Source organism: Miniopterus natalensis, chromosome 11 (genome assembly GCF_054644295.1).
Source record: "Miniopterus natalensis isolate mMinNat1 chromosome 11, mMinNat1.hap1, whole genome shotgun sequence".
Lineage (NCBI taxonomy): Eukaryota > Metazoa > Chordata > Mammalia > Chiroptera > Miniopteridae > Miniopterus > Miniopterus natalensis.
In genome coordinates, this window is record NC_142091.1 from 24,608,169 (window position 1) to 24,633,841 (window position 25,673).

Here is a 25,673-nt window from a genome sequence, read left to right on the forward strand (position 1 = left end):
GTTTTATTTCTAAATAATGATTCCTAAAGAATAAAATCAAAATATGGGAAAATTTGATAAACATGGTGATGTTTATTTGTAAAGTGATGTAAGTTATATACTTTATGAAATGCAGCAATGTTTGTTATAAAAACAAATATGGTGGAAAAAACACTGTAATCAAACACTATCCAAAAAAAGCTAAGATACTAAACTCAATATAATTTATGATTTTAACACGTGAAAAAGTTAATTTATATAGGAAAAAGTTTAACAGTGGTCATATTAAGAAAGGATATTTTAAGTAACTTTTAAACATATTTAGTTTCCACTTTGGAAATATGGGCAGATTTTTTTGGAAAATAAACATGCATGTGACTAATGTACTCCAAGCTGCTCTGATAAAAATCAGATCGTCCACCGATATTCATTCATGCTTTCACGTCCGTTACCCGTGTAGCCGGCAAAAGCCAAGTCATTGTTCTGGAAGTGCTGTGTTTTCACCAAGTGAGTCAGAACTTACATCCAAATGCTTGCCTTTTTTTAATTAAAGCACAATTCTCCATAGGACACCTGTCCCATTTTTTTGCCTTGTCTTCATTTCTACCCATTTCCACTTCCAGGTCCCAGGAAAAGAAAGACGGCACAGGACAAACCAGAGCCTTTATCCACTGTCGGCTCATGTTCCCCGGGCATCCCCACCAGCTACCTCACCTTTGTCCCTCCATCTCCACCAGCCTCACGAGCTCACCCACGACAAAAGCTGAGGTGGTACACCAGGCCTTCACTAGCGGCCCCTCCATGGCGTTTCCCATGAAAGTGCTTTACAGTAATGCACCACACATCTCATCTTTAGCAGATCAGAGCAGGTGTGAGAATAAATATTTGCAACATATTCAGCCCATTCCTGCAGCACTAGGCAAGGAGATGGACTCAATGGTCTCACTCAGAGGCCTCTCTTCGTCCAGGAGCCTATGATATACTGACCCAACAGCCTGCAGCTTTCTAAACCATCACCGTTAGCGACAAACAGATAACCCTTTAAGCACAAGGGAGCGTGTCAGTGAAACTGGAGAGTCCAGCTCATCTTTGGAGTCAAAGATAGCTTGAACCTCACTCACTGTAGAGTTTCAGATCCAGCCCTTGGAGCTCAGGCCACAGTGAATGTGTCTGAAGCAGGATTGGTGTGGATGCAACTCTGTTTACTCTGTCAGCGAGGGCTGTGCCGCTGGAGCCACTCTGGCTAGCCATGGCCAGGCCCACAAAGGGGCCTTGTGGTTCTGGGGCCCAGCCTCAATGGCCTGTCTGTTACGTCTCCAGGGACATTTTGATGTCATGTCAATCCAGCTGCCAAGTCTGGCAACTGGCTCAAATCCCTCATACATTTCTTCTTCTTTCTGACGTCACAAATTTGAGACAAATGACACTTTCACAAATAAAGGGGTAGCTCTCTCCAAGAAGTGCTTCCCTCCTCCCCTTACTACACCTCCCACCTTATATCACATCTGCTGCCAAGTGACAAAAAGCAAACAGATCCACTGTTATGCGTTGCTGTTTAACAAACAGTAAAGCCAACGGGAAGGAAGGGGACTTCATTTGGGGATATTTTCACCTTCTGTCAAGCTCTAGAGGTTGAGTTAAACATTCAGGAAAAAAATGTGAAATATCACAAATCAAACTCTGATACCATTCTTTGGGATAAAACACCGTGGATTATTTTAAACAATTATGTGGTACAAATACCAATGTGGTACAAATACCAGAGATCTGAAGACTATTTTTTCCCCCTCTTCAAACCTGATAGTTTTTGAGTTTAAATTTCTCCTTTGGTTTAAGGAGCTATAAAAGAGTAAGAACAGGAGTCTCCAGAGCCCCGTCTTGGATCCCCCAGTGGGATCATACTATGCCCACTTCAGGAAGGAGTTCTGCTGCCTGGCAGAAGTCTAAATGTTGGTTCACTGCTTTAAAGCTGCCAGTCCCTACCTCAAGGGGGGAAATGTGTGAGCACCTGGGCACTGAGTGGACGGTAGGCCAGCTCTCTCTGCCGAGGCCCAGCCACTCCCTTTTTAGAAGATGTACAGCCCAGGTATGCCTGCACACAATCGCTATAGTCACATGGAGAAGCCTCAGCACATTAGATTCAGAAACAGATAAAGGCCTTTGTGAGAATAAAGACATATCCGATAAATAGGCAATGGCCACTTGTCTTCTCTCCTCATGCTCCATGCTCTCCTCAGGCAGAGTTAGCAACATCTAAACACTGGCAAATCCCCAATTTCTCTCCTGAGAGCTTGATTTCCAATTATTTTCAACTGTCCTATCCCTCAATGTCCATATCTAGGCAATCACTAAATCCTGTCAATTCTGTTTCTCTACCTCTCTTAGTATGTAATGCTCCCCTAGACCATGGCCTGAAACCTACAACTATTGAAACTGTCCCTCAAAGTCCTCACGGCCTCCGATCTTCCTTTCCTCCAATTCATCCTTACTGCCACTGAAGTCAGCCTTTATATTACACATCAACATAGTCTCTACTTAAAAACAATTGTTTATGGATAAATTCTGAACTCTATACTACAACACTTAAAGACCTTCACCCACTGGTCTCAGCTTCCAAGTCCAAATACATCTGCCACTTAACCACACCCTGTCCCACTAGCTCTGCAGTATTGCAGCTCATTCCAGACAAAACCTCCTAAACTGTATGTCTGAAGAAATGACATCTCCCCCTCCCCCCAGCAATAGTACATCCTGCTACTTCACCTCTACCCCACAACTCTTATTTACCCTTGAAGGCCCAACTCAAATGTCACCTCCTCTGGGGAGCTCTCCCCACTCCTTCCAGCTGTGAGTCATCCAGCGCTCACTGGACACTCCTATCCTGAAAGAGCACGCTGCACTGCAATGTGTTCAGATGCTGGTCTCCCCTGAGACAATGCTGTAAGGTCCTTGAGAGTAAGGACCATATCTTCATCTCTGAACCTTGTATAGGGCTGCACAGGATACACACTAAGTAAATGCTGTTGACTCCATCAACCAGTCAGAAGAAGAATCAGGATAATGGAGGGAAAGGACATTAATGACCAGGATACTTGAGCCAAGCTCCAGCTGCCTCAGAGTGTGTCCTGTGGAAATTTATTAATCTCTCCAGGCTTTAGCTTGTCATCCGTTGAATACAGGAATGGGGCGGTATGATTTCTAAGGTTCCTTTAACTCCACCATTCTAGCATTCAGGCTACATTTTTCTTTAAAACCTACAATGAAGAAAGACTCTATAAAACCCCTTAGTAATAATATGTTCCAGGAGTTTGGACGCTGTCCACAGAGCCAGCCAGGAAAATTCCTGCTTTGCCTGGCCACCAGGCAGAGCTCCAAGGACAGCCAACAACTGAGGCTCCTCCCCTGAACTCATAAATCCCCAACTGCCCTCTGTTCTGTTCTACTCTACATATTTTGGCCCAAAAGTGGCTTATTAAATATTATATACAGAAAAACAAACAAACTGATGACAAAAACCTAATGGGCCTTGAAAATAACAAATGCTAAAAATGTGACCGCGGGGTTTTGCAAAGCCGAGGGAAATGGCTAGACTTGATAATCACCTCGTTACCCCATACTCCGGGGGCGGCTGGTACCTCAGGACGGCCACTTCTGTTCTTGCAGGCTGGGGAGCAGGGTAAGGCTTGACCATCTCGTGGAGCATCCCTGGGTGCTGGTCGCTATAGAAAAGTCCATGCTCCTGGGTCTTGCTGACAGGGGACATCATCTGCTTGGTCTTGAAGGGGTACTCGGGTGGAGGACCCCGGGGGTCCAGCACTTTACCTGCAGGCTGGGCTGGGGCCGGTCCCCCTCCCGCCTTGAACCCCTTGCCACTCCCCGAGCCAGGGAGGTGTTGCTTAACGCCATTCCTCTCCAACGACAGCTGCATGATTCTCTCACTGAGAGAACGGACGTGGCCCTGCTTCAGTTCTTTCAGCGCCTCGTCCTTATGCGCCTGTCCACTGTTGGCACGGTTCACCGTGGGCCTCCCCTCAGTCCGCGACTTCTGGCTGGTACCCCCGGCCATGTAGTAACCATGCCCTACAGCCCCCTGCTGCTGCGGCGGCTGCTGCTGCTGCCCCCTAAAGAACTGGGACTGGGCCTTGGCCTCCTCGTAGGTGGGCAGCTCCTCGTTGTTCTGCTGGGGCTGTGTGGACCGGACCTGCTTCTCCATCACCGTATTGTCCACCTGGTGTTCTTGACCCTGCGGTTCTTGGCGTGCCGACTGGTAGACCATTTGTGGGTCTTCTTGAGCGAGGTTTTCCGTGGAAGAAAAGCTGTTTGTAGGGTGGGCTGGTCCTGCACTCCCTGTGGCCTGGTGCTGAATGGCCAGCAAGTTCATGTTCTCGGTCGGGGTGCCATACCGCAGTTGTTCCTGGATCAGCCGCTGTAATACTGTTCCAGCTGCCGCATCCTCGGAACCTCTCATTTCCACCTCTGAGATCCTCAGGAAGTTCGGGGCGTGGAAGTTACAAAGAGGATCCTCAACTATAAGATAAACATAGGAAAGAAAGGTATCAGGCTGTTCCACAGGAATATAGGTCTGTAAGTATGTGGTAAATAATTAACATTCTAACCACAGTACCATGTAACAAGGTTTCAAACCCACCAGGCCTGCATGTACCCTGCAGTTTCTCATCAAAGTATTTCTCCAATTCCGAGTGTCTCTAATACTCTCCCTTCCCTGGCCTCCTGCTACCTCTAGGCCTTGCTCCATCCTTCAACCCCTCCCTTTCCTTTCATCTCCTCACTGGCCCCCTCTCTTCTTCACATAAACATGCCATGTCTTTCCCACCTTAAAAGAAATACAAGCAAAAACCAAGACCGAACAAAAAGAAACCACCTTTTCGAGGCCCTACGTATACCTCTAACTGCCACCCTGCCTCTCCCCTTCCTTTCCCTTTTAATTGTCCTCAATACGCAATCGACACTTGCTGTCTCCACTTTCCAAATGCTCCGTGCACTGCCCTCCCTACTGCTCTGATTAGTAACCAAGCCCAGTGAGAATTTTCCAGCTCTCATATTACACAACTAACCCTTCTGAAGCATCTGGCACGATGATCACCCATTTCTTAAAATGCTCTCCTAACTCCGCAACCAGGTCCTGGCCCCTGCCTCTCTGTCCACTCTTTCCCTGACTCCCTTTACTTCCTCTGCCCCTTACGTTCTGGTTGCTCTGCCCTGATTGCTCTTCCACCCTCACTCAACAGAGTCTCCCAGGTCATCACAGCCACTGCTCATCTTCAACGACTGACTCATGACCCACACATCTACAACCGCCAGCCGATGGCCCATGAGTCTTTCAAACTCAACATGTCTTCTTCACCCCGCAAGACTTACCCACCCAACCAACCCCCGTATCCCTGCCTTGTCTAATTTTTGCCAAGCCAAAAACCTGGTAGTTTTCCAAACTCACTTCCTCTCCCTTACCCTCAACATCTAGTCAGGGACTGCCTTTCAATTCTACCTCCAAAATCTCTCTCCCAACTCTCCTCTTTATTCCCATGCCAATCTCCAAGTTGATTATTAATAACCACAATACAACCACAAGAACCATTTTTAAAGTGCGTATGATATGCCACTGTACTAAGTTCTCTCCATATATTCATTTGTTCCATATGAATCATTAATTCCCCCAATCTTACAGATAAGAAGAGGTTTAGAAAAGGTAAATCACAGAGGTCACAGAGGTAGGAAGAGACAGAGCCAGTATCTAACTCATTCCACAACAAAGTCTGTGTTCATCCCACACTTATAAGCCATCAGCGTCTCATATCCAGGCCATTCATTCCAAAAGCCTGCTCATCTATTTCTCCAACACCAGTCTCATTCCCATTTCCAAACCCACCCCTCAGACCACAGCCTGTCTCCCACACTCCCCCACACTCCCCTGCAAGATTGTTCAAACAGGAAAACCTAATCACATCAATCCTCTGCACAAAATTCCTCAATAATTAATTACAGGATGAAACTGACATCCTATCACACCGTGTAGCAGGTACAGCCTTACCTATCCAGGAACAGTCCATGCCACCACCACCACCTACCACCCTCACAGGCAACCCCTTGGAGTTTAAGCTGCAGCAATACGTGAGGACATACAGTTCCCAGACACGCTGGCTCTCTCTGACCTCTAGGCCTTCGCTCAAATTCATTCAAATTCATTCCTCTGCCTAGAAAGATGAATCTCACCATGTCCTCCCGGGAGATTCCTAGACATGCTTCATGTCAGGGTGCCAAAGCTGCCTTCTGAGGAAATGCTTTCCTGCTGCAGCCCAGCAGGCTTGAGCCCTCCTTCTCAAACATCCCCACTCCATTGACAGATATCTCAGGAGAGCAATAATCACAGGAGATGGCAATTATTTATTTACACAGGCTTTAAGCTCCTTAAAGGTAAGGATCACACATTCTCATCTGGGTCTCCATAGCACACAACCCATTGAGGGGGGTCAAACATTTAACCAGTAAAAGAACACCTACACGAGCTCCACGAAATATACAGTTTAGCCCTGGCTGGGTGGCTCAGCTGGTTGGAGTGTTGTTCCATTCACCGAAAGGCTTCGGGTTCAATCCCCGGTTGGGATGTGTAGGGGAGGCAACCACGGATATTTTTCTCTCACATTAATGTTTTTCTCTCCCTCTCCCCCTTCCTCTCTCTCTAGGAATCAATGAAAGCATATCCTTGGGTGAATTATATAAAATCTACCCCATTTCACAACAGTACAAGTAGTATATTAAGGATATCATGTAGCGTTATGATTGTAAAATTTCTACCACTTACTACTGGCATGACTCCGAGCAAATCACTCTCTTCTAGTTCAACAGCCTCACCTGTAAATTGAGGAAGATGAACTAGACCATCTCTGAGCAGCCTTCAGTTCTACAACTCCATGCAATGATGGTTCTATGCTTCTATATATACATAGAACATTTCATTTCCCCCTAAACCATCTTCTTCCCCATGGTTGCCTCTTTTTTTTTTTTTTTAACCTATAAATGGCATCCTCATAGGAGTCATCCTGATAGAAATTTCAGATTTACTTTTGACCCTTCCTCTCCTTTGCTTTCTACATTTAATCAACTGCCAAGCTAGGTTCTCTTAGTCCACAGTGAAAAGAGAAAAAATAAAGGTAGTGTAATATGCTTAGGAGATATATAAATATACGTATCCTCACACATATACATGAGGATGTACACAGATACCTGTCGTTAGGTTTACCACTAGGATTATATACCACTTATTCTCTTTGATGTTAAAACACAAGAAAAGGTGACAATAGATGACATTTTTAGTGTCCCTACAACAGCAAAGACTGCAGCCCTAGCTTCCATGTCCTCGGCAACTGCCCAAGTTCTGGTTCGCCTTACCAGTTGCTCAGATGTCCTGAGTAGCCTCCTAATACCTCTAGCTGCCGGCCTCTTCTCTTTTCAGTCCACACTATGTTTATTCTTTACTAGAATTCAAGCACCAGAGGGTGGTGTTATAGCTTTCTGTGTTATAGTCACAGGCTGCATCAGTACTATTCTGATCCACAGTCAAGAAATAATGATAGAATAAATTAAAGAACTTCCCAGACTGGTTCCTGAAGCTCAACTCTGACTATATCACTCTCCCTGTCTCCCCAAAATCACACCTCTGTGACCTCAGGCATATTACTTGGCTTCTCTGAACCCACTCTCCTCTGTAACACGGACAGGCTTCCAATCTGCCTCACAGGATTACGCGTGGAGTAAATCCACACTTATTCCTTACCTTCAGAGAATGTGCACTGCAACTGAAATATTCCACAGCAAAACATTTTAAACAGTAAAAGCAGATCATGGAATGTCCACACAAGATGAACTGCCGTATAATCATAAGAAGTGATGAACAGCCTGGCCGGGCGTGGCTCAACGGTTGAGCATCAGCCTGGGATCCAGGCGATCAGGGTTCGATTCCCGGTCAGGGCACATGCCCGGGTTGTGGGCTCGATCAATGACTCTCTCATCATTGATGTTTCTGTCTCTCTCTCCCCCTCCTTTCCTCTCTCTGAAATCAATAAAGATATATTTAAAAAAAAAAAGAAGAAGTGATGAACAACCCAAGTGTGCCCTGCCCGGGGCCATCATTCCCTCAACAAAGACTGGCTAAAACCCGTGGTATTCAGGCATCCTGACAGATGCTGGGGGCAGGAGGGCAAAAGGACGTCCCCTTACCCTCGGATAACCCATCTGAAAGGCGAACGAGCAAATCCAAATAAAAGTCAACATTTTTAAATAAACTTCCATTGAAATAAAAATATATTTCCAGAGGAAAATGATTTTTTGTATGAATAATAAAAGGAATGGGGTCTCATGAGGCACAAAAACTATTAAATTCTCTTTTCATAAGCACATTGGGACCCTGAGATCCATCCCTAAAGTGGTTTTAAAAATCCCCTCATAGTTTTACCAATCTCCAAAAGCCCTCAAAAACAGGCAGAGAGTTTTTACAAAGGAGGCTGTTCCTTCCCTACTACAGTTCTGAATGTTTTCTGAACTGCTGAATTATTTGCAAAAAGATTAAAATGAAGTAGACAAGGAAAAATAATAAGGAAAGATTCTGAGAAAGGATCCAAAAAAATATTTTGGAATTAAGAGAAAAATTAGGGAATAAATGGTATCATGCTGAAGTTCCAACATACCTAGGAACTCACAAATTAATAATAAAATTGTTTAATAACACCATAGCACAAACATTAAAAATAAGGCACCTGCCAATAAAGAGACAACCAATAATCCCATATGCTGATTTTTTTAAATAAGCACAGAGAAAAAATTATGCGAAAGAGCTAGAAATGAGACACATAAGACCATTTTTGTGTTTCCAACACAAGTGCCAGTAAAGGAACTTACCAACTTTTTCCCTGATGGTGCTGCCGGCCTCCACCGTCAGAGCGGACGTTTCATGCCTCCCAGAGTAGAGCGGAAAGTCTGGGAAAAAGTAGTTGGGGTCTTCTAGAACCTGGACAGGACTACTGGGACTGTAACAAGCAGGAGGGGGACCTGCAGGGGAGAAAAAAGCAAAGTGTTTATTAGCACCAATAACGGTCTCCTCTCCTCCTCCCTGTGTGACTCACAGGAGCCGGCGAGGCATTCTCCCACATTTCAGCTTGCAGTGGGAGCTCTGTCTTTTTGATTCATAAAATTCCAGAGTTACTATTCAGAATTACCCCCAAGTCGAGCCACCCACCAAACTGACCCATGAAGTCAAAATAACAATCTTCAAGACACGCTGAGCGGAGGCGTGGACACTTTCAAGCAACCCACAGGGCAGCACCACCACCAAGAATCAAGTCACAAAGTTCCAAACAGGCAAGGAGGGGGACAGGAAACAGGGACGCGAAGAGGCCAGAAAAGGAGCTCTAAGATGGGAAGAGCAGCCAACTCGGAATAGATAAAAGATACAGAGAGGGGTGGTCATCTCGCCAGACCACGTCTTAGCAGGAGCGAGTCCTAGCCCAGGACAGAGCGCTCAGCCCTACTTAAGGTCCCTGGAGCCTCATGTGGCAGCGTGGGGCCGGGCTCATGGGTTCTGGCCCTCTGCCAACCACTGGCCTTTCAGCTCCAGTTTATCTGCTTTGCACACAAACCGGAGTGTGCTTCTTGCTCCAATTAAGCATGACTCACTGTTCAATCCCACAGTCACTGAACAAGAGATGCCGCTACCATAACTCTGATACAGCTCACACAGAGTCCTGGGAACACTCAGCAGGATGGGTCCACCGTCTTCTCTCTCTGCACCGATTTCTCTGTGTGGGCTCCCAGTTTAAGGCTCTTTTTGGCAAAGTAACTTAATTTACTCTCAGGGAAAGAGTCATGCTATTTTTTTAAAGCCTTGCCTAAAAAATAACTCCATTACAAGAAAAATAATGTTTCTCAGCAGTCACTTCAAACTGGTAATCTGAAACTTCTTGCTAGGTCTGCTAGGTCTACCCGTTTCCCACGGGGCCAAAGCTAGGAGTAGAGAGCTAGTGATTCAGAAGCCATCGATGGGAATTCACTTGGCGTCTTTCTGAGTTTCTTCACCTCATGAAATATTTGTATGTGTGCTCACATGTATCATAGGCATGTTTGGATTGGAGAGGAAAAAATTGTTTTTACAACTAGAATATTTATCCTGTAAAGTTAAAAGTAAATAATGACACTGTGACTTTCATCTTAAAGATGAATATAAATCACGTATGAATGACACGGTGTATGAAGATTAGCCTAAAACTGCAGTTCCAATACATACGGCAAGTATCTGTCAGTGGTCTCTTTTTGGCCAACCTGAAAGGACTACTCTGGAAAGAAACTCAGTCTCTTTCTGGGTCTCATCCTCTCCATCTATAAATCTAAAAGTCTAGGGCTAAAATTAGGAACCGTAATGGCCTAGATCCAAAGGCAGATTCAGACCTGGCTTCTACTTCAGGCAGGTGGAAAATTTTGGTGGAAAATTGGACAGGGGCAAGGTACAACCTTGGCCATACATTAGAATTACCCAGAATTTTTAAAATCCTAGTACCCAGGCCTCACCCAGACCTCCAGGGATAGGGCCCATGTATGTGTATTTTATTAAGCTCCCCAAATGACTCCAATGTGGAGCCAAAGTGAGGAGCCCTCTGCCAGCGGAGAACAGCGCACAGGCAAAACAAGGCACAGAAACATATTTCAGCACCCTGAGTCCTACTCCCAACCCAATCAGAGTCAGAGAGGTGTTGAGGACCCACACACTTCAACACACTTCAAGAAAAGAAAGTGTGATTTATTTTTATTTTTTACAGTAGATCTGAGTCAGGAATGACACATGCCAGCACATTACAACTTTGGGTGATACTAGTCACACGACTAAGAATTCTAAGTGGTAACAGAGAGTGGATTGCTAATAAAATTGAGGCCTCACTAAGGATATATGTATATGTGACTATGCATATAAAGGAGTGTGTGAGAGTATGTATGTGTAGATATACACTTTCAATATGGAGCTCAGTTAAGAACTTTGTGCTAAGCCATTACTGGTCACTATAATGTTCCCTGGTTCTCCACACCCGGGAGCAGGAGCCTGGGGAAACCACCGCTGTCTCAAGATACCACTCCCACCCAGCAGCCTCTGCGAGCCTGGCTCAGCCCCAGGACTAAGTAATGGTCCGTTTTTGTGGGGGTTTTTTGAGACATCGATGTGAGAGAGAAACATCGATCAGTTACCTTCCATACGTGCCCTGACCAGGGATCAAACCTGCAACGCGGGTATATGCCCTGACCAGGAATCAAACAGGCAACCTTTCGGTGCACAGGGTGATGCTAAACCAACCGAACCACTCTGGGTGGGCAGTGGTCCAGTTCTGAAAGGAGTCCGAGCCACTCAAGGACTCTGCTGGCTCAAGTGTGTGATACATACATGTATTGCTTCTGGAGGCTTCACAAAGACTATTTCCATGTAAGGTCCTCTGAACTTAGTAACTTACAGTCACCCGTTTCTTTCAAACCAGCACCCTATCTAAAGGTGATCACTCACACAGCTTCAGTCTGCATGGGGAGCGTGGAAAAAGCATGGACAAGTTAAAGTTAAGGTCAGTGTAAAGGTGTCAGGGCTCTGTGGGGTCTCCCCTGGAGAGGGGCATGTGCAGCTCCCAGGGTCCAGCCCTGAAGGAAAGCTCAAGATTTGTCTGTATCGCACTTGATAAAGGGTGAAATTTGGAAATTCTAGTTGGAGGGGTCAACATTTCTGCCCTATACTGACTATGACCCATGTCGTTCATCAACAAGAACCTTTGCTTCTCTCTTTGAGCGTGACTGGTTTTGGCTTGCTTCGAAAACACTCAAGGCTTCCTTCCCATTATGGTTTTATGCTGCTACTTTCTTCGTAAGTGTCTAGAGGCCTTTAGGTAATGTGATCCTGAACAACTTTTTTCTCTTATTCAACAGTAGCAATAACAAAGGGCCCCACTGTTGGAGGAACACTTAATTAAGACAAAATAAAGTGAGTTTCCTGGGGGAGTCAAGGGGCAAGACATGAACCCTGGTGACCTGCTCCTCTGTTTTACCTCCACCGTAACTACTTACTTCCCTAAGTTCAGATCCTGAATCTGTAAACAGGCCAACGCAACAGGCTCAGAAGTTTCCTTAGGACACTCAAACTGTCGCCCCACTATCGTCCAACTCTCACACGGCAGGGAAATCACCTGCCCTTACATTCTACTGCCAGCATGCCCCTCGCTTGCACCTAACCATGCTGGCTATAGCTTTATGTTCCGATTCTGTTTGTTTTCAAGGCTGTCTACAATCAGACCCCTCCCTTAGATGTCGTCAGTCTCGCTGGTCCCCTCAGCATCCCGTGAACCTGTCATCTCCATTTTCCAAATCCCAGCTAAGAATGCTATCCTCTAGCTTCACCGTCTCCTCCACAATTACTGTAAAGTTCTCTCCAGTCCACTTACCTGTTCAGCTTATCCCCACACCTTCCCCCTACACTGCCCTTCCTTCCCTCAACTGCCACAGCAATTATGATTGGAAGCACACAACTTAGCACTTAAACATCAACTGCCTAGTATTTTGCAGTAGTCATTTAATATAGGCTGGTGCCACTGCCCTGGGAAAGCTTGAAGACAGGCATCACACGAGTACTTGCTACTTTCTGCAAGCAGTATGTATGGTGTATGCTCTCTTACTATCTGCTGACCGATGGAGAACTTGGCGTTGTCCTCTGGGATGGTCTCACTACCAAGTAAGTTTGAAGACAAGATCCCTTCTAATCCACTCTGAGAGCACCCGATGATTCCTTGCACCCCGCAGTTAATTCCCTGAGATGAGAGAGCACTTGCTCTCCCCTTTGCAGTTGACAGAGGACAGAGGCCCATTCCTCAAAGCCTCCATGAACTGCAAAACAGCTCCCAGGTGTTATTTCACCAACATGCACAACATTTGGTCAGTTCCACGTAATCCCAAACCTCCTAATGCAGTTACAATTTCACTTTCTAGATTAGAATAACCTCCTACAACTTTAAAACAGAGATTCCAACCATAGCAACACACCATTCTGCAGCTTCTCCTTCTTTTCAAAGAGGTAAAGAATCTGCTGAGTGTGCCAGTGGCCTCAAAGTTAAATATAAGCAGCCAAGCCTTCTGATTCTGGCAGGTTTTTCGGGTAACTGGAATACTCTGCTCAAGGAGACAGATGCCCTACAAGCAAGGTTGGAAAAGGGCCTGGGGAATCCATGACTGATACCTGAAAACTAAGGGCTAGTCTGTCCCCTAGCCCTCATGTGAAACCAAGCTAGCTCTTGTGGGTTAGCCAATTCACACTTTAGGAAGCTGAGGCCGAGTGAAGCCCAGGTAGGTCAGGCCATGTACCCTCCTCCATGAACACCTGCATGCAACACACACATCTTTAAAAAAGAAACAGGAAGCTCCACCACTAAACAGAGCACACACTGGAATATGCTGTCTCACTCTCTTGCCCCTGGGAACCAATACTTGAAACCCAAGATGGGGAGTGGGAAGGTTGGGAAGGGGGAGGTTTCCAGGATCCCCATTCCCTACATAGTATGGTCTTCCTGGGCACCAAACCTGAATTCTGATCTCTGCACCAATCCATCTAGTGCAGAACACAAGTAAAATAAGTACACCAATACCTCTTTAATTTAGGCTCTCTCAAAGTGGTAGGTTGACTCTCCCTACGTCTTGTGGTGAATAGTTTATCTAAAGTTGTGTGAAGTTCACCTTTGTAATGCTTACTTAGACATATCTCTGTGATGTTATCAGTGTGAACCAAAATGCAGAAGGTATGTTTAACCTTTAAAGAAGCAACTGAGTCGACAGGGCACTGTGCTAGGAGCTACAAATACAGAGAAATGAGGAAGACTGTCCTTCACCTTCGCATGCTAAGATTTGGCTCTGCAGACCAATGTGCACCCAAATTTCAATGCAGAGTAAGTGCTCTGTTAAAGGGACACAATGCTGTGGAAGCCCAGGAGTAACTCATTACTACCTATTGATGGAGGGAGATTATACGGAGCTGAAATGACAAGGAAAAGGAGACATGTGAGCTCAACTGCAGGATGTATGTTCATCTGCTGTGGGGGGAGGAAGGGTGCTGGTGGAAAGATCAGCCCAGCACCATAAAGGAGGAGCATAGAAACTGAGTCATGAGAGTGCCTCATCTCTTAAAGGAAGGGAGAGTACAGTGTAGCTTGGGTATGGGTAAGGAGGCGGGGGAATCCAGTATTTAAGGGAGCCTTTTAGAAGCACATTATTTTCATACCGCTATAGAAATGGAAAATCATTTAGAAATTAGGTGGTTCAGCTTCCCACTACTTCCTTCCATATTCCCAAGAATCAATCACCTCTAAATACTTTTGGAGTTAGGGAGCCTTGCACTCACTGTGTAAGCCTTAGGGGTAGGTTCTACCTCCCATTCCAGAAGCCAGAACATCCTTCCCAGTCCCAGGAGTAAGAACGATCGACCTAAGCTCAATCAACTGGATGTTCCACCTGAAGACATTGAATCTTGAGGAAATGGTACAAAGACAAAGGGTACTGATAACTCATCTGTGGTAACACTTTGACCAGAGATTAGGAACAGCAGTGGTTTTCACGGTGGCCCCATCCTCACAGCACAAGCAGCATACCCCTGCCTGGGTTCCCGGTGTATCTCAACACAGGTTCCTGTCCATTTCCTGCCTTCCCATTAATTTTTGAGTTGCCCAATGTATTCCCAACAAATCTCTGTTTTGCTTAAGTTAACCAAAGTCACTTTATGCTGCTTACAATCATGAACTTGTGACAGATATAAAGACTTACAGTTTAAAAATATTATGTTTTCTGATTCCCATTCTAAGAACACGGCATTGTTTTTATGTTAAGCACTACATGACAACACAGTGTGCCTTGCATTATAGTAACTCATGTCTATTGCCTTTGCACAAACCCTAGAGAAACACAGGCAATTATCCCAAGGTTTCCTCCCTCTGGAGGGACTTCCTCCCCTTAAGTCAAGGAAACTCTTGCTTTGCACACACTAAGTGCTGACACACGTATGCCAATTCTCTGTCCTCTGAAGCTCTACTCTAGTGCCACTTCCTCCAGGAAGTCATCTACCCTTCTTTCCCTAATACATATGCCACTCATCTGTGCTCCCGTATCATTCCATGCAAAAATATATTGAACTGCTTATGTATTCAGGTTTTTCTCTCTCCCCATTAAGTTGTTTAATAGCAAGGGCCATGTCTTATTCATCTTTGTATTTCCAGTTTCTAGCAGAAATAAGATCATAAAAGCGCTCAATACATACCTACAATTCAATGAATCATCCTCATAGGTTCGACAGTACTTAGCAGTTTCTAGCACAAAATGGGCACTCAATAAATATTTATTAATGGAATTAAGATACATTTAAAAATAACCAGTTATAAACATATTCTTAATGCTACAGAGCTTAAATCAAAGGTGAGTTTCTTTCTTTCAAACTCCTCAGGAGGCCAAGGCTGGTAAAAGCCACTGGGGTGGGGGAAAGCCATCTAGTGCTAAAACAGGTTAATTACAAGTGTACTGATCTAATTCCTGCAGGGGCTTTGTATATGATGTTAGAAGTAATCTCACAGGGATTTGCAGCTTGAACACAAACTCGCATTTACAGAAAAGTGCTGTTTCGTCCCACTCAACCTGGGCAACTCTGCTCAGGGCTGTGCCCTCGGGGCAGCCCTTGGCTCCTGCTCCCTTCCCAGGTCTGGGAGCAGGAGCAGAGCCTGGAGACCTCAGACGGCATGTGCTCCCTCACCATAAAAAAAAGAGTCATCCCAGTCCCACCGATCACAGAGTCACAGGGAATACACAATGTGAGTATCCATAAAAAAAGGACCTTATCTACAAAAAGGTAATAATTTTTAAAATTTGGATCTTAACATAAAATCCAAAGGTTACTTAAATATCTTGACTCAAATTGTACATAATAATATCAAAATTCACATTTCATGTTGACATATTTGGTACTTAAATTATCTAAAACTAGAAGTACCTAGACTCCAGAGATTCTTTTCCTCGGATACGTTTTTTTTGAACCACTTTACTGAGGTATGATTGACATGTAAAAGGCTATACATATTTAATGTACACATCTCGATGAGTCTGGGGATAAAAGTATTAACCAGTGAACCATCACCACCATCAGGACCACAGACATAGTCATCACCTCCCAAGTTTCCTCCCACCCTGTTTATCATCTGTGTGTGTGTTTGTGGTAAGAACACAACATAAGATCTACCTTCTTAGCAAACTTTAAGTATACAATAAAGTATTGTTAGTACAGGCACTATGCTATACAGGAGATCTCTAAGACTCATTCACTTAGATAAATTTTAATAAATAAGCCCTATATTAATTAAATAACTGAAATTCAAATAGTCTTTCTCTTTTTTATTGAATTTATTGGGACAACACTGGTAACAAAATTATATAGGCTTCAGGTACACACCATCTGCACACTGTATTGTGTATTTACCATCCGAAGTCAAGTCTCCTTCCATCACCATTTAGCCCCCCTATTCCCTTCTCTGCCTCCCCTCCCCCCTTCCCCTGGCAATCCCCACTTTTTGCCTGTGTCCATGAGGTTTTTCTCTCTCCTTCTTTTCCTTTTTTGCTCAATCCCTCCACTCCCCCCCCCCCAATAATCTTTAAATATACTTGTTTATACCTATCTCAAGAGCAGAAAGGTACTCTTTTGGGCGGCCCTGACCACATGATGTTTACTGAGAAAGAAAACTTATTAGTGTGTAAGCTCCATTGCTTAATCATGTTTCTATCACTGTATACAGACAATAAGGACTTCATATTTTTCGAACAAAGGAAAACAAACAGGATGAAAAGCCTTCAGACAAACCCAAGACATAAAATGACAACATGAATGCACTATTATGCCCCTCCAAGCTCCATCTCTCACCCACACTAAGCGGGGAGAGAAGCAGGTCAGACACTCTGGCTGCCCCGATTCCTCCAGCTTCCCGGGTCCCATTAGCACCTGTTGTCACAGCTAAGTGACAGCACCATGTCTGTCAGGCAGCAGAGTCTCACAGGGACTGGGACGCTCAGAGACAAATGGACATTTCTTCTAGTCACACTCACCCACCTCGTAAGTCAATACTGGCTCCTAAATGAGCTACATAATTTAAAGCAACCAATATTCCCCAAGAAACTAAACATCCCTTTAGCAATAAGTGTATAATCAAGACTAGCAGGAGCTACCATCATTGAGGGCCTAGTGAGTGCAGGGATGATACAAAAGTGTCGTAAATTATCACCAGCCTATTCCTATTTTGTAGTGATGCCCAGTTACAGCACTAGCCAGCAGCACGACCCCTCCAACAAGAAGGTTCTTTTCACTACGCCTTCCAAAGAGCCCTCAAGAATCCCCCAGTCACCCGGCTGGGCACGGCTCAGAGGCTGAGCACTGACCTAGGATCCAGGAGATCGTGGCTCGATTCCCAGTCAGGGCACATGCCCGGGTTGCGGGCTCCATCAGGGGCGTGCAGGAGGCAGCCAGTCAATGACTCTCTCATCATTGATGTTTCTCTCTCTCTCCCTCTCCCTTCCTCTCTCTGAAATCAATAAAGACATAAATATAAAAGAATCCCTCAGTTAATCCTAAATTCTCTTTCCCTGCCTGATTTCTTACATTAATATTAGGGGAGCTTTAATGAAATGCTCTTGCAGGTGGATACTGGGGAAAGGTGCTGGCAAAGTTTCCTTCCCTGCATATATGAGGCAGAGAAAAGGCCAGAACTATTTTATTTGTGTCATTTCTTATAAAAATTTAGACCAATAATAGCATACTCCCTGCCCAACAACAGAACAAAACACCAAGGCAAATGAGAAGCCAGCCTTCCACTTCCCTTCCATGTGGCCGCACGTTATTTTCATGGTGGAGTCTCCGCTTTAACAGTGAATCCCAAACCTGTGCTGTGTGTCTGTCACCTGCAGAACATGTTAAGAATGTCACTTCCAAGCCCCCAAGTCAGGCCTGTAATATCAGGATCTCCACAAATGGGGGCCAGAAAGAAATCTTTCCATAAGTGTTGGCCATATCTATCAATATTTACTGAGTTAGAAATTAAAATTAAGGCCCGGCCGGGCTTGGCTCAGCGGTTGAGCGTTGACCTAGGATCCAGGCGATCAGGGTTCGATTCCCTGTCAGGGCACATGCCCGGGTTGCGGGCTAGCTGATCAGTGACTCTCATCATTGATGTTTCCACCTCTGTCTCTCCCTCTCCTTTCCTCTCTCTGAAATCAATAAAGATATACTAAAAAAAAAAATTAAAATTAAGAAACATTAAAATATGTTAATTCATTTAAAATAACAATAAACCTATTGTAAGTTACATAAAATATGTTTATGAAAAATAACTCATTCCTAAAACAAAAAGCAATGAGAAGAGTACTGCTTTATAATTTTACAAATTTCTTTATGTCTAGGTCAACAGAAGACAGCTGGGTTGTTATATTTGCCTCTGCTGTCAATCTATTCTATATGATTTTTAAAGCAGATGAAGAAAATCTGCCTCATTCAAATATGTAGTTGGCAAAAGAGAGAGTATTTGTGACTATTCTTTGAAACCACCAAAACTCAACAAGTGTCGATTACTGAAAGGTAGTTGCAATGTGATATATAAAACCATATCAGTGACCTGTTCATTGATCTGCCTCTACATAGTCTATTACATGAAAATCTATTGGTCCACCTTTCACTTTGAAGGGAGCTTTATTTACCCATGCAGGATTTTGTAGCATCATACATTGATCATTTGGGGAAAAAATGGTTCTCTGAATTGTGCAAATCTTCCATGCATGGAAACATTTCAAGCATGTAATATCAACAAAATCACGTGTTAGCACACCATGGGTGGCAATCATCAGGAGTCTACGTGGAACTGAGAAAGTCTAACAGTGGCAAACACGGGTTTTCCAAAATTCTAATTCTCACTTGAAAGCTTCAGTTTTATCATTGGCAGTGAATACTGTCCACTAATTTCCTTGAAGTGACAGGCTCCCTTTATTCATTTTTTGAGCAAATGTCTACCAAATACCCAATTCAGAATAAACACAGTTCATCAGTTACTCTTCCAGGTGAAAATGGTGTTCCACGAAAAAGTTTAGGCTCCTAACTCTGTCCCACCAACGCTCTTCTCCATTTGCAGCAGGAGGACTGCATGTGTACTTCCCATTTCCTCACACAAGACATTGGGAAGATGTACTTGCGGTCTGAGACTTAGTAAAATGAATTATCTGTACTGCCTCAACAAGAGCATTAAGTGAAATGGGCTTTCGACATTGTGTGCGGGTGAGACATGGGCTGACCACTGCCTCAATTTCCGTGGAGGCACCAGCAGCTCCACCAGCATTGCTTGGTACCATCGGTACAAATGCCAATAGACTGAAAAGGGCATGCATGTCTTAGTATTATTATGATGATAGTTTTTAGGTCTCAGAAACCTTCAGGGTTCTACAGACCACACGCTGAGAAACCCTGCTCTATGTTATATAGCCCCCTCCATGAGGAAGGGACCAAAAGATATGAAATTTAAGGAGAACTTCACGATGAAAATGGTTTCAAACCAGTATTAAACTGAGTCACCTCCCTGCCCAGGCAAAAGAAGATGCCCACAGTCCCCCTGGGAAGTTGGTGAAACTTGAAGGCACAGAGGCCTCCGGTGTAAAGCGCGGCTTGAACACTGTTTGTCAGATGAATGGACCCTGCTGATTAAAGAAAATGCATCTGAAGAGAGAAAGAGCAGTCCCTCCAGAAAACACTTGCCCATGAATACATCGTCCTGCCCTGGAGGAATTTTTATGAAAAGGAATACAAACCTGCAATGATATTTCACTAGCAAAAAGCCTCCACGAGATTACTTTTTAGGAGGTGAGGAGAAAAGAAACTGTAATAACTTGACCAGCAGGAAGTCAGGCAATCCTTGGACAAAGGGAAGGATGTTAAGATATGATGGCTTTAGAGAAAGAGAATGATGCTGTCAAACCAGAAGACCGGAGTATCGGAAAGATTTAAAGAATAAAAAAGATAGAAGAGAAATATCTGCTAAATGGGGAAAGAAGGATGTGCCGTGGCTTTTGTTTTGGCAAATCTGCTTTTGAAAAAAATGAAAGAATCCAGGGTTGACCATTTATGAGCTTTGTGAACTTGGAGCAAATGAGTTAACTTCTTGGTGCCCGTTACCTTCTCAGTAAATGGGGGTAATAACAGGACCTACTACCTACGGCTGTTGTGAAGATTAAATGAGACAATGGAAAGGGCTATAACCAGTGTTCCGGCACATAATAAGGGCTCAGTCAATTCTAGCTTCTTTTTATGAGAATGAGGAAATGGAACACGAATCACTGATACAAAATTCACTTCCAAGAGAGGGTCAAATCAGTGAGCTTTTAAAAAAAGTCGTCAGATGCTCAAGCAGATCAGAGAGGAAGGCTTTTAGAGTTTTTTTAGGTCAGGATGTTCAACTGACTGACAAACCGGACTAAAATTACATTTTCAATTTTCCAAGAATTTGAAATGAGGAAAGTTTTAAATACACAGTTTCCCAGAAAATAAGCTTACTGCTGTGGTCTTACTGGAATAAAATAAAGTAAAATAAAAATAAAATAGACAAAATAAAAGAATGCACGGTGTTTCCCTAAAGCTCTTCAAAACTTCTAACTGGTCTGGCCACCTTGCCAGTCAGGTTTAGAAGGTTAGGTGGGCCTGGAGAAGGTATCAGGACTCTAATCTGAATACCCTCAGCTGCCAGGAGGCTCCACCTTCAGACAGGACAACAAGCTAGTTACTGGTAGTGGGAGGAGAGGCTCTCAGTACCAAGCATTAGAAATAAGAAAAAAACTTCTCTCCTTGGCACATCTGTTCCATAAGATTCATCCCATCTGTAGTTTAACAGGATGAAGGTCAAGGTGGAAACTCTGAATCTCTTTTATGCACTAACAATGGAGGAGAAACTGACCCTTTACTACCAAAATTGGGAGAAAGCCCAGTCCTTCAGGACCATAACATATGTGGCAATTTAAAGATTACTTTCATCCCCCAGTGAGTCTTCTCATGGCCTGGCCAATACAATGAAAAATGAAAGAATTAAAAGAGCTGGCCTCACTTCAAGACAGACAGCATCATCAGTTGACTGGAAGACCCATTAGAACATTCCTCTAGTATCCAGTGCAACAGATAACTGAGTAATTCTCTGGGGGGGAAAAAGTCTGAATCAATGTGACCAGAACACAGTGTAGCATTTCTGGAGATTATGAATCTCAGTTCGGAATCAGCACGAAAACCATCAACATGAGCATCAGTTTCACTGTTGTATGAACGGGCTTTAAGTCTGTTTTTTAATGCAGATTTATAGTGGATATACAAAAGCTGTGTGGAAGCCAAGCCCCATGGAAAGGCCACTTGCAGGCTCTTGGTCTGCAGGCCTAGCCTTCCAGTTATCCCAGCTCTGATGCCAGACATGTGACTAAAGAAGCCTCCAGATGATCCAATCCCAAACCTTCCAATCCACTCCAGCCTCCTTCTCACCTGAAGCCCTGGGTGCAGGGAGCAGAGCCAAGCCATCTCTCCCCAGACCCACAGACTCTGTAAGATAACAAAATGGTTGTTTGTAGCTACTCAGATTTGAGGCCATTTGTTACACAGCAACAGCAGCTGGAACAATGACAACAGTGAACACATAATTCTTTCAATGTGTCAGATACTGTTCTTAGCACTTTATGTGTTTTAATTCACATAATACATGTAATCCTTATATGGCCTTTTGAGGTAGGCATTACTATTATCTCTATTTAACATATGAGAAAACTACTTGACAGGCAAGTTAAGCAATCTGCCCAATAGTATAAAGCCAGTGAGGCCCTGGTCAAGTAGTTCAGGTGGTTAGAGCATTGTCCTGATATGCCAAGGCTTCAGGTTCGATCCCAGGTCAGGGTGCATACAAGAAGCAACCAATGAATGCAAAAATAAGGGGAACAATCAATCAATCTCTATCTCTCTCTCATCAATAAATAACATTTTTTAACAAAATAAAAATAGTGGCATAGGTGGGAAGTGAACCTAGGTTTCCAGCTTTAGGGTCTTAACCATTAAGCTCCACAGAAGAACACATCACAACTAGCCCATTAGGCCCATATCCCAAGATCATCCAGGACCACATTAAGTCATACGTACTCAATTTAAAGAGATTTCTAGAATGAGACACCCCCACAGTTCTAGTAATTCTTTGGCTGCATCTGTAATCTCCGTATCTTCCCAAGCTCCCCGGGGGGGGGGGGAGGGGGGGATGTTTCCATACTTCTAGAAGTTATGATATCTGTAATTTAACCCACTTCCTCTAATCAGTTCACAGTGGAGATAGAATACATGAAAAGCAGTTATAAATCCTTTATTGGCCTTCTCAGAGTGGAATAAGCCAGCTCATCTGCCTTCTGTTTTCTAATATTGTACTTCATTACATCCCTTTTAAAACATAAATTCCATGGGAGCAAAGGACATATACCCCACATTGAGTCCAGCACCAGGCATATGATAGACCTTCAAATGTCAGATGGAGGGGGAAGGTCCACTAGAGAAACTACCTTTTTTTTGCACTGTCGCCAAATTCCCCACCTCAGTATTGATTTGTATGATCCAGACTTACTCATTCAATGGATACTTATTAAGCAGTGATTGCTTCTGTACCAAATTTCTGCCTGATTTATATTCTGTCCAAAAATAAGAAATGTCATGCTCCCTAACACTCAAACATGTACCTTCCTTAAGAAAGTAAAAAAAATTTCAAATAAATTGAATTAGAATGTTCGTGACTGCTGCCTAAATAAACTATTAAATTAAATACTACAAAATCTGTCTACTTTACGAACAAGCTTAATTACACATAACCCATTTTATGTTCCTAAACTAACAAAGTGACCTTAGTTACTTGAAAAACGTTATTAAAATATAAATATTTGTATTTATTTCCGTCCCGTCCCCCCCACAATTCCTGGAATTTATTTTGGAGAAAGTAGAAGGTAACAAACTTTAGAGTTTCAGAAAATTTTTTCTTGAAGTCCAGAAGTAAGTCACATATCACAACAATCACATAACATGTTGAAGTAGAGCTTTTTAGACCTTACATTCTTAATTGTTTTGATGAGTATTTTAAAGGATCAAATCTAAAAGTCAGCTAAAGTAAGGTTCACTCACTTTCATGCCACCATCACTCATTTTTGCTCCACCAGGCCAGTCACCACCATGGGAAGCTAAGTCCAACAGGATTATGTCTTTTAACAAACTTCCTGCTTATTACCTGACACTCCCAATATCTTCAAGGCTTGTGAAGCCATTTACATTACTTTCCCATGTGTCTTAATGTAAGCTTGTGATTTCAGAAGACATTTCTTTTCCTCTTCCACATAAATGAGCATTAGACCATCTCTCTTTTCAGAAACTACACTGGTGTTAAGTGTTCTGTGGTGAATTTACTGCTGTCCTCTAGGTACTGCATCATCCACTAGTTTCCATAATTCTCAAAAAGCCTGTTTCCTAGTCTCTTTCTCTATTTTTCCTCATCTTTCTCCCCCATTCCTCAAAAAAGATCCCAGGCAGGCAATCTTGCCTGCCCTTGTATCTTTCAACCTTGTCTGACATGACTGGGAAAGGATGAGCAACCAACCTAGTTGCAACGATATTTAGAGATTAGTCCCTCAGGACACAGGGCCTTACAGAGAATTTCATATTCTCTTCTTTCCCGAAGTCCCCCAGATAGAGAGGACTCATTCATAAGAAACTTGGTTCTCAGAGCTCTTCACAATATAGCTCATGTTAAGGGCCTGACTCGCACCTGCTTTCAGATGTCACACCATCCAGAGTAGCCCTTACAGCTGACAATCAATCAGCAGCTGAGTGTGAGGTGCCTTCCTACCTCCCTGGCACAGGGCCGCAGGGCGTGTGCAAAGCCCCACCTCACACAGAGGAAGCAAAGCGAACCTGGAAGACAAAATATCTACCATCCTTGTCTTGCTCCGCCTGTTCTGAAAAGGGTGGAGGAAAGGAGGGGAAAAGGAAGGACAGAGTAGACCAGGAGGGGTGTGAGAGAACAGAAGTGGGGGGACCTGTTATGTGGCTATCACAATAGTCCAGGAGATGGTTGGGTTGTAGAGACACGCAAAGGAAGGGAAAGTATGCAAGAAACACTTAGAAAGTCAACTGCAAAGACCGGGTGACTGACTGGATGTGGTACAAGAAAGGAAAGGAACTTTACAGTTTACAGAACACTTTCAAAGGAGGCAAGTGTTAGGATGATGCAGTGTGGAAAGGCATCTGAGCAAGCCCAAACGGGCAAGATGAACAAGGCCAGCCCCCTGCCTCTCCTTGACAAAGGCTGGTTCAGTAGTGGAACAGGCCCAAGGTGGAGGAGTCCAGGCTGGCCTCAGAGCCTCTCCAGAAGGGCCTCGTACTGCTAAATCCACTCTAGCATTTTCACTTGCTTCTCTCAAGGACCAGATCCCTGGCAGAGCCCCATGAACTAAACCTAAGCCTCAAACATCACTAGAAACAGTAGATACCTCTTGATTACAGCCTGTAATCCAGTAAACTCCACCCCCAGCATAATTCAAATGCCTTGCTGACCCACCTGACAAATGGAACAAACCTCCAAAATCAGAAGTGGTAAAATGAGGTTCATGCTGCTGGAGCAGTCACCCTTTGGTATTCCTCCCACTCGGACACACACCAGACTTCCAAGAGAGAGAGAAAAGAGATATTTCACTCACAAATGTGTCCCTGTCCCATCGTATGAAACCTAGTGATGCTGTCACCAGACAAGCAGCACTGGCCAATGGAACTTGCTATAATGATGGAAATGGCTATTAAGTACTTAAATTGTGGCTCGTATGAGAGAGGACCTGAATTTTTCATTTTCATTTTATTTAATTTAAACAGCTACATCTGGCTAGTGGTTACTGTAGGCAGAGTAGGCCTAGAACTTAAAAAAAAAAAAAAAAAATAGACAGGGGTCAGATCACATCTGTTCTAAGCTGCCAGAAAAAATAGATAGAATTCTATTTCTCAACTACAAGGAAGCTCAATCTCTTGACAGTCCAGCAATAAAACACCTGGTAAAGATTGCACAGAAATCTGCAGGGTTGTCATGGAAAAGGTTCCTGGATGGGCCACTGGACTGTGGGTTCAGAGCGCCCTCCAAATACGTTACGGAGGCACACTGATGTGTAGTTGTAGTAATGATCAAAGAAAGAAGAGCTCAGTGCTGGAAAATAGCCTGAATAGTACTATTGCTGTTATGTGTATCACCTAGTAACCTAAGAAATCAATCTATTTCCATCTCAATCATTAACATTCATAGACTCAATTTCAAAGAATTAATAAGCACTTTAGTCTGGGTCCAATCGAAAGAAGATTATGCTCTAAAATAGTGGTCCTTAAAGTGTGGTCCCCAGAGCAGCAGCAGCAGCAGTATCACTTGAATACTTGTTAGAAAGGCAAATTCTCAGGCCCCATCCAAGACCTACTGAAAGAGAAACTCCGAGGGTGGGGCTCAGCAGTCTGTTTAAATAAGCCCTCCCGATAATTCTGACGCTCGCCCACGCCTGAGAACCACTGCTGGAGAATTGTACAT

General features: G+C 43.9%; 1 protein-coding gene across 5 annotated transcripts in view; it reads right to left on the reverse strand.

The window, feature by feature from the left end:
- Positions 1–25,673, reverse strand: part of AMOTL1 (angiomotin like 1) — a 144,492-nt gene that overhangs the window by 59,161 nt on the left and 59,658 nt on the right. For 4 of the 5 annotated variants that reach the window (XM_016206775.2, XM_016206778.2, XM_016206777.2 and 1 more), the window contains 2 exons: positions 8,893–9,042; positions 3,582–4,506 (listed from right to left, as the gene is read on the reverse strand). In XM_016206775.2, the coding sequence (XP_016062261.2) occupies positions 3,582–4,506; positions 8,893–9,042 (1,075 nt within the window). Of the gene's footprint in view, positions 1–3,581; positions 4,507–8,892; positions 9,043–9,229; positions 10,378–25,673 lie in introns of those variants that run through there. The other variant, XM_016206780.2, reaches the window with a different exon arrangement.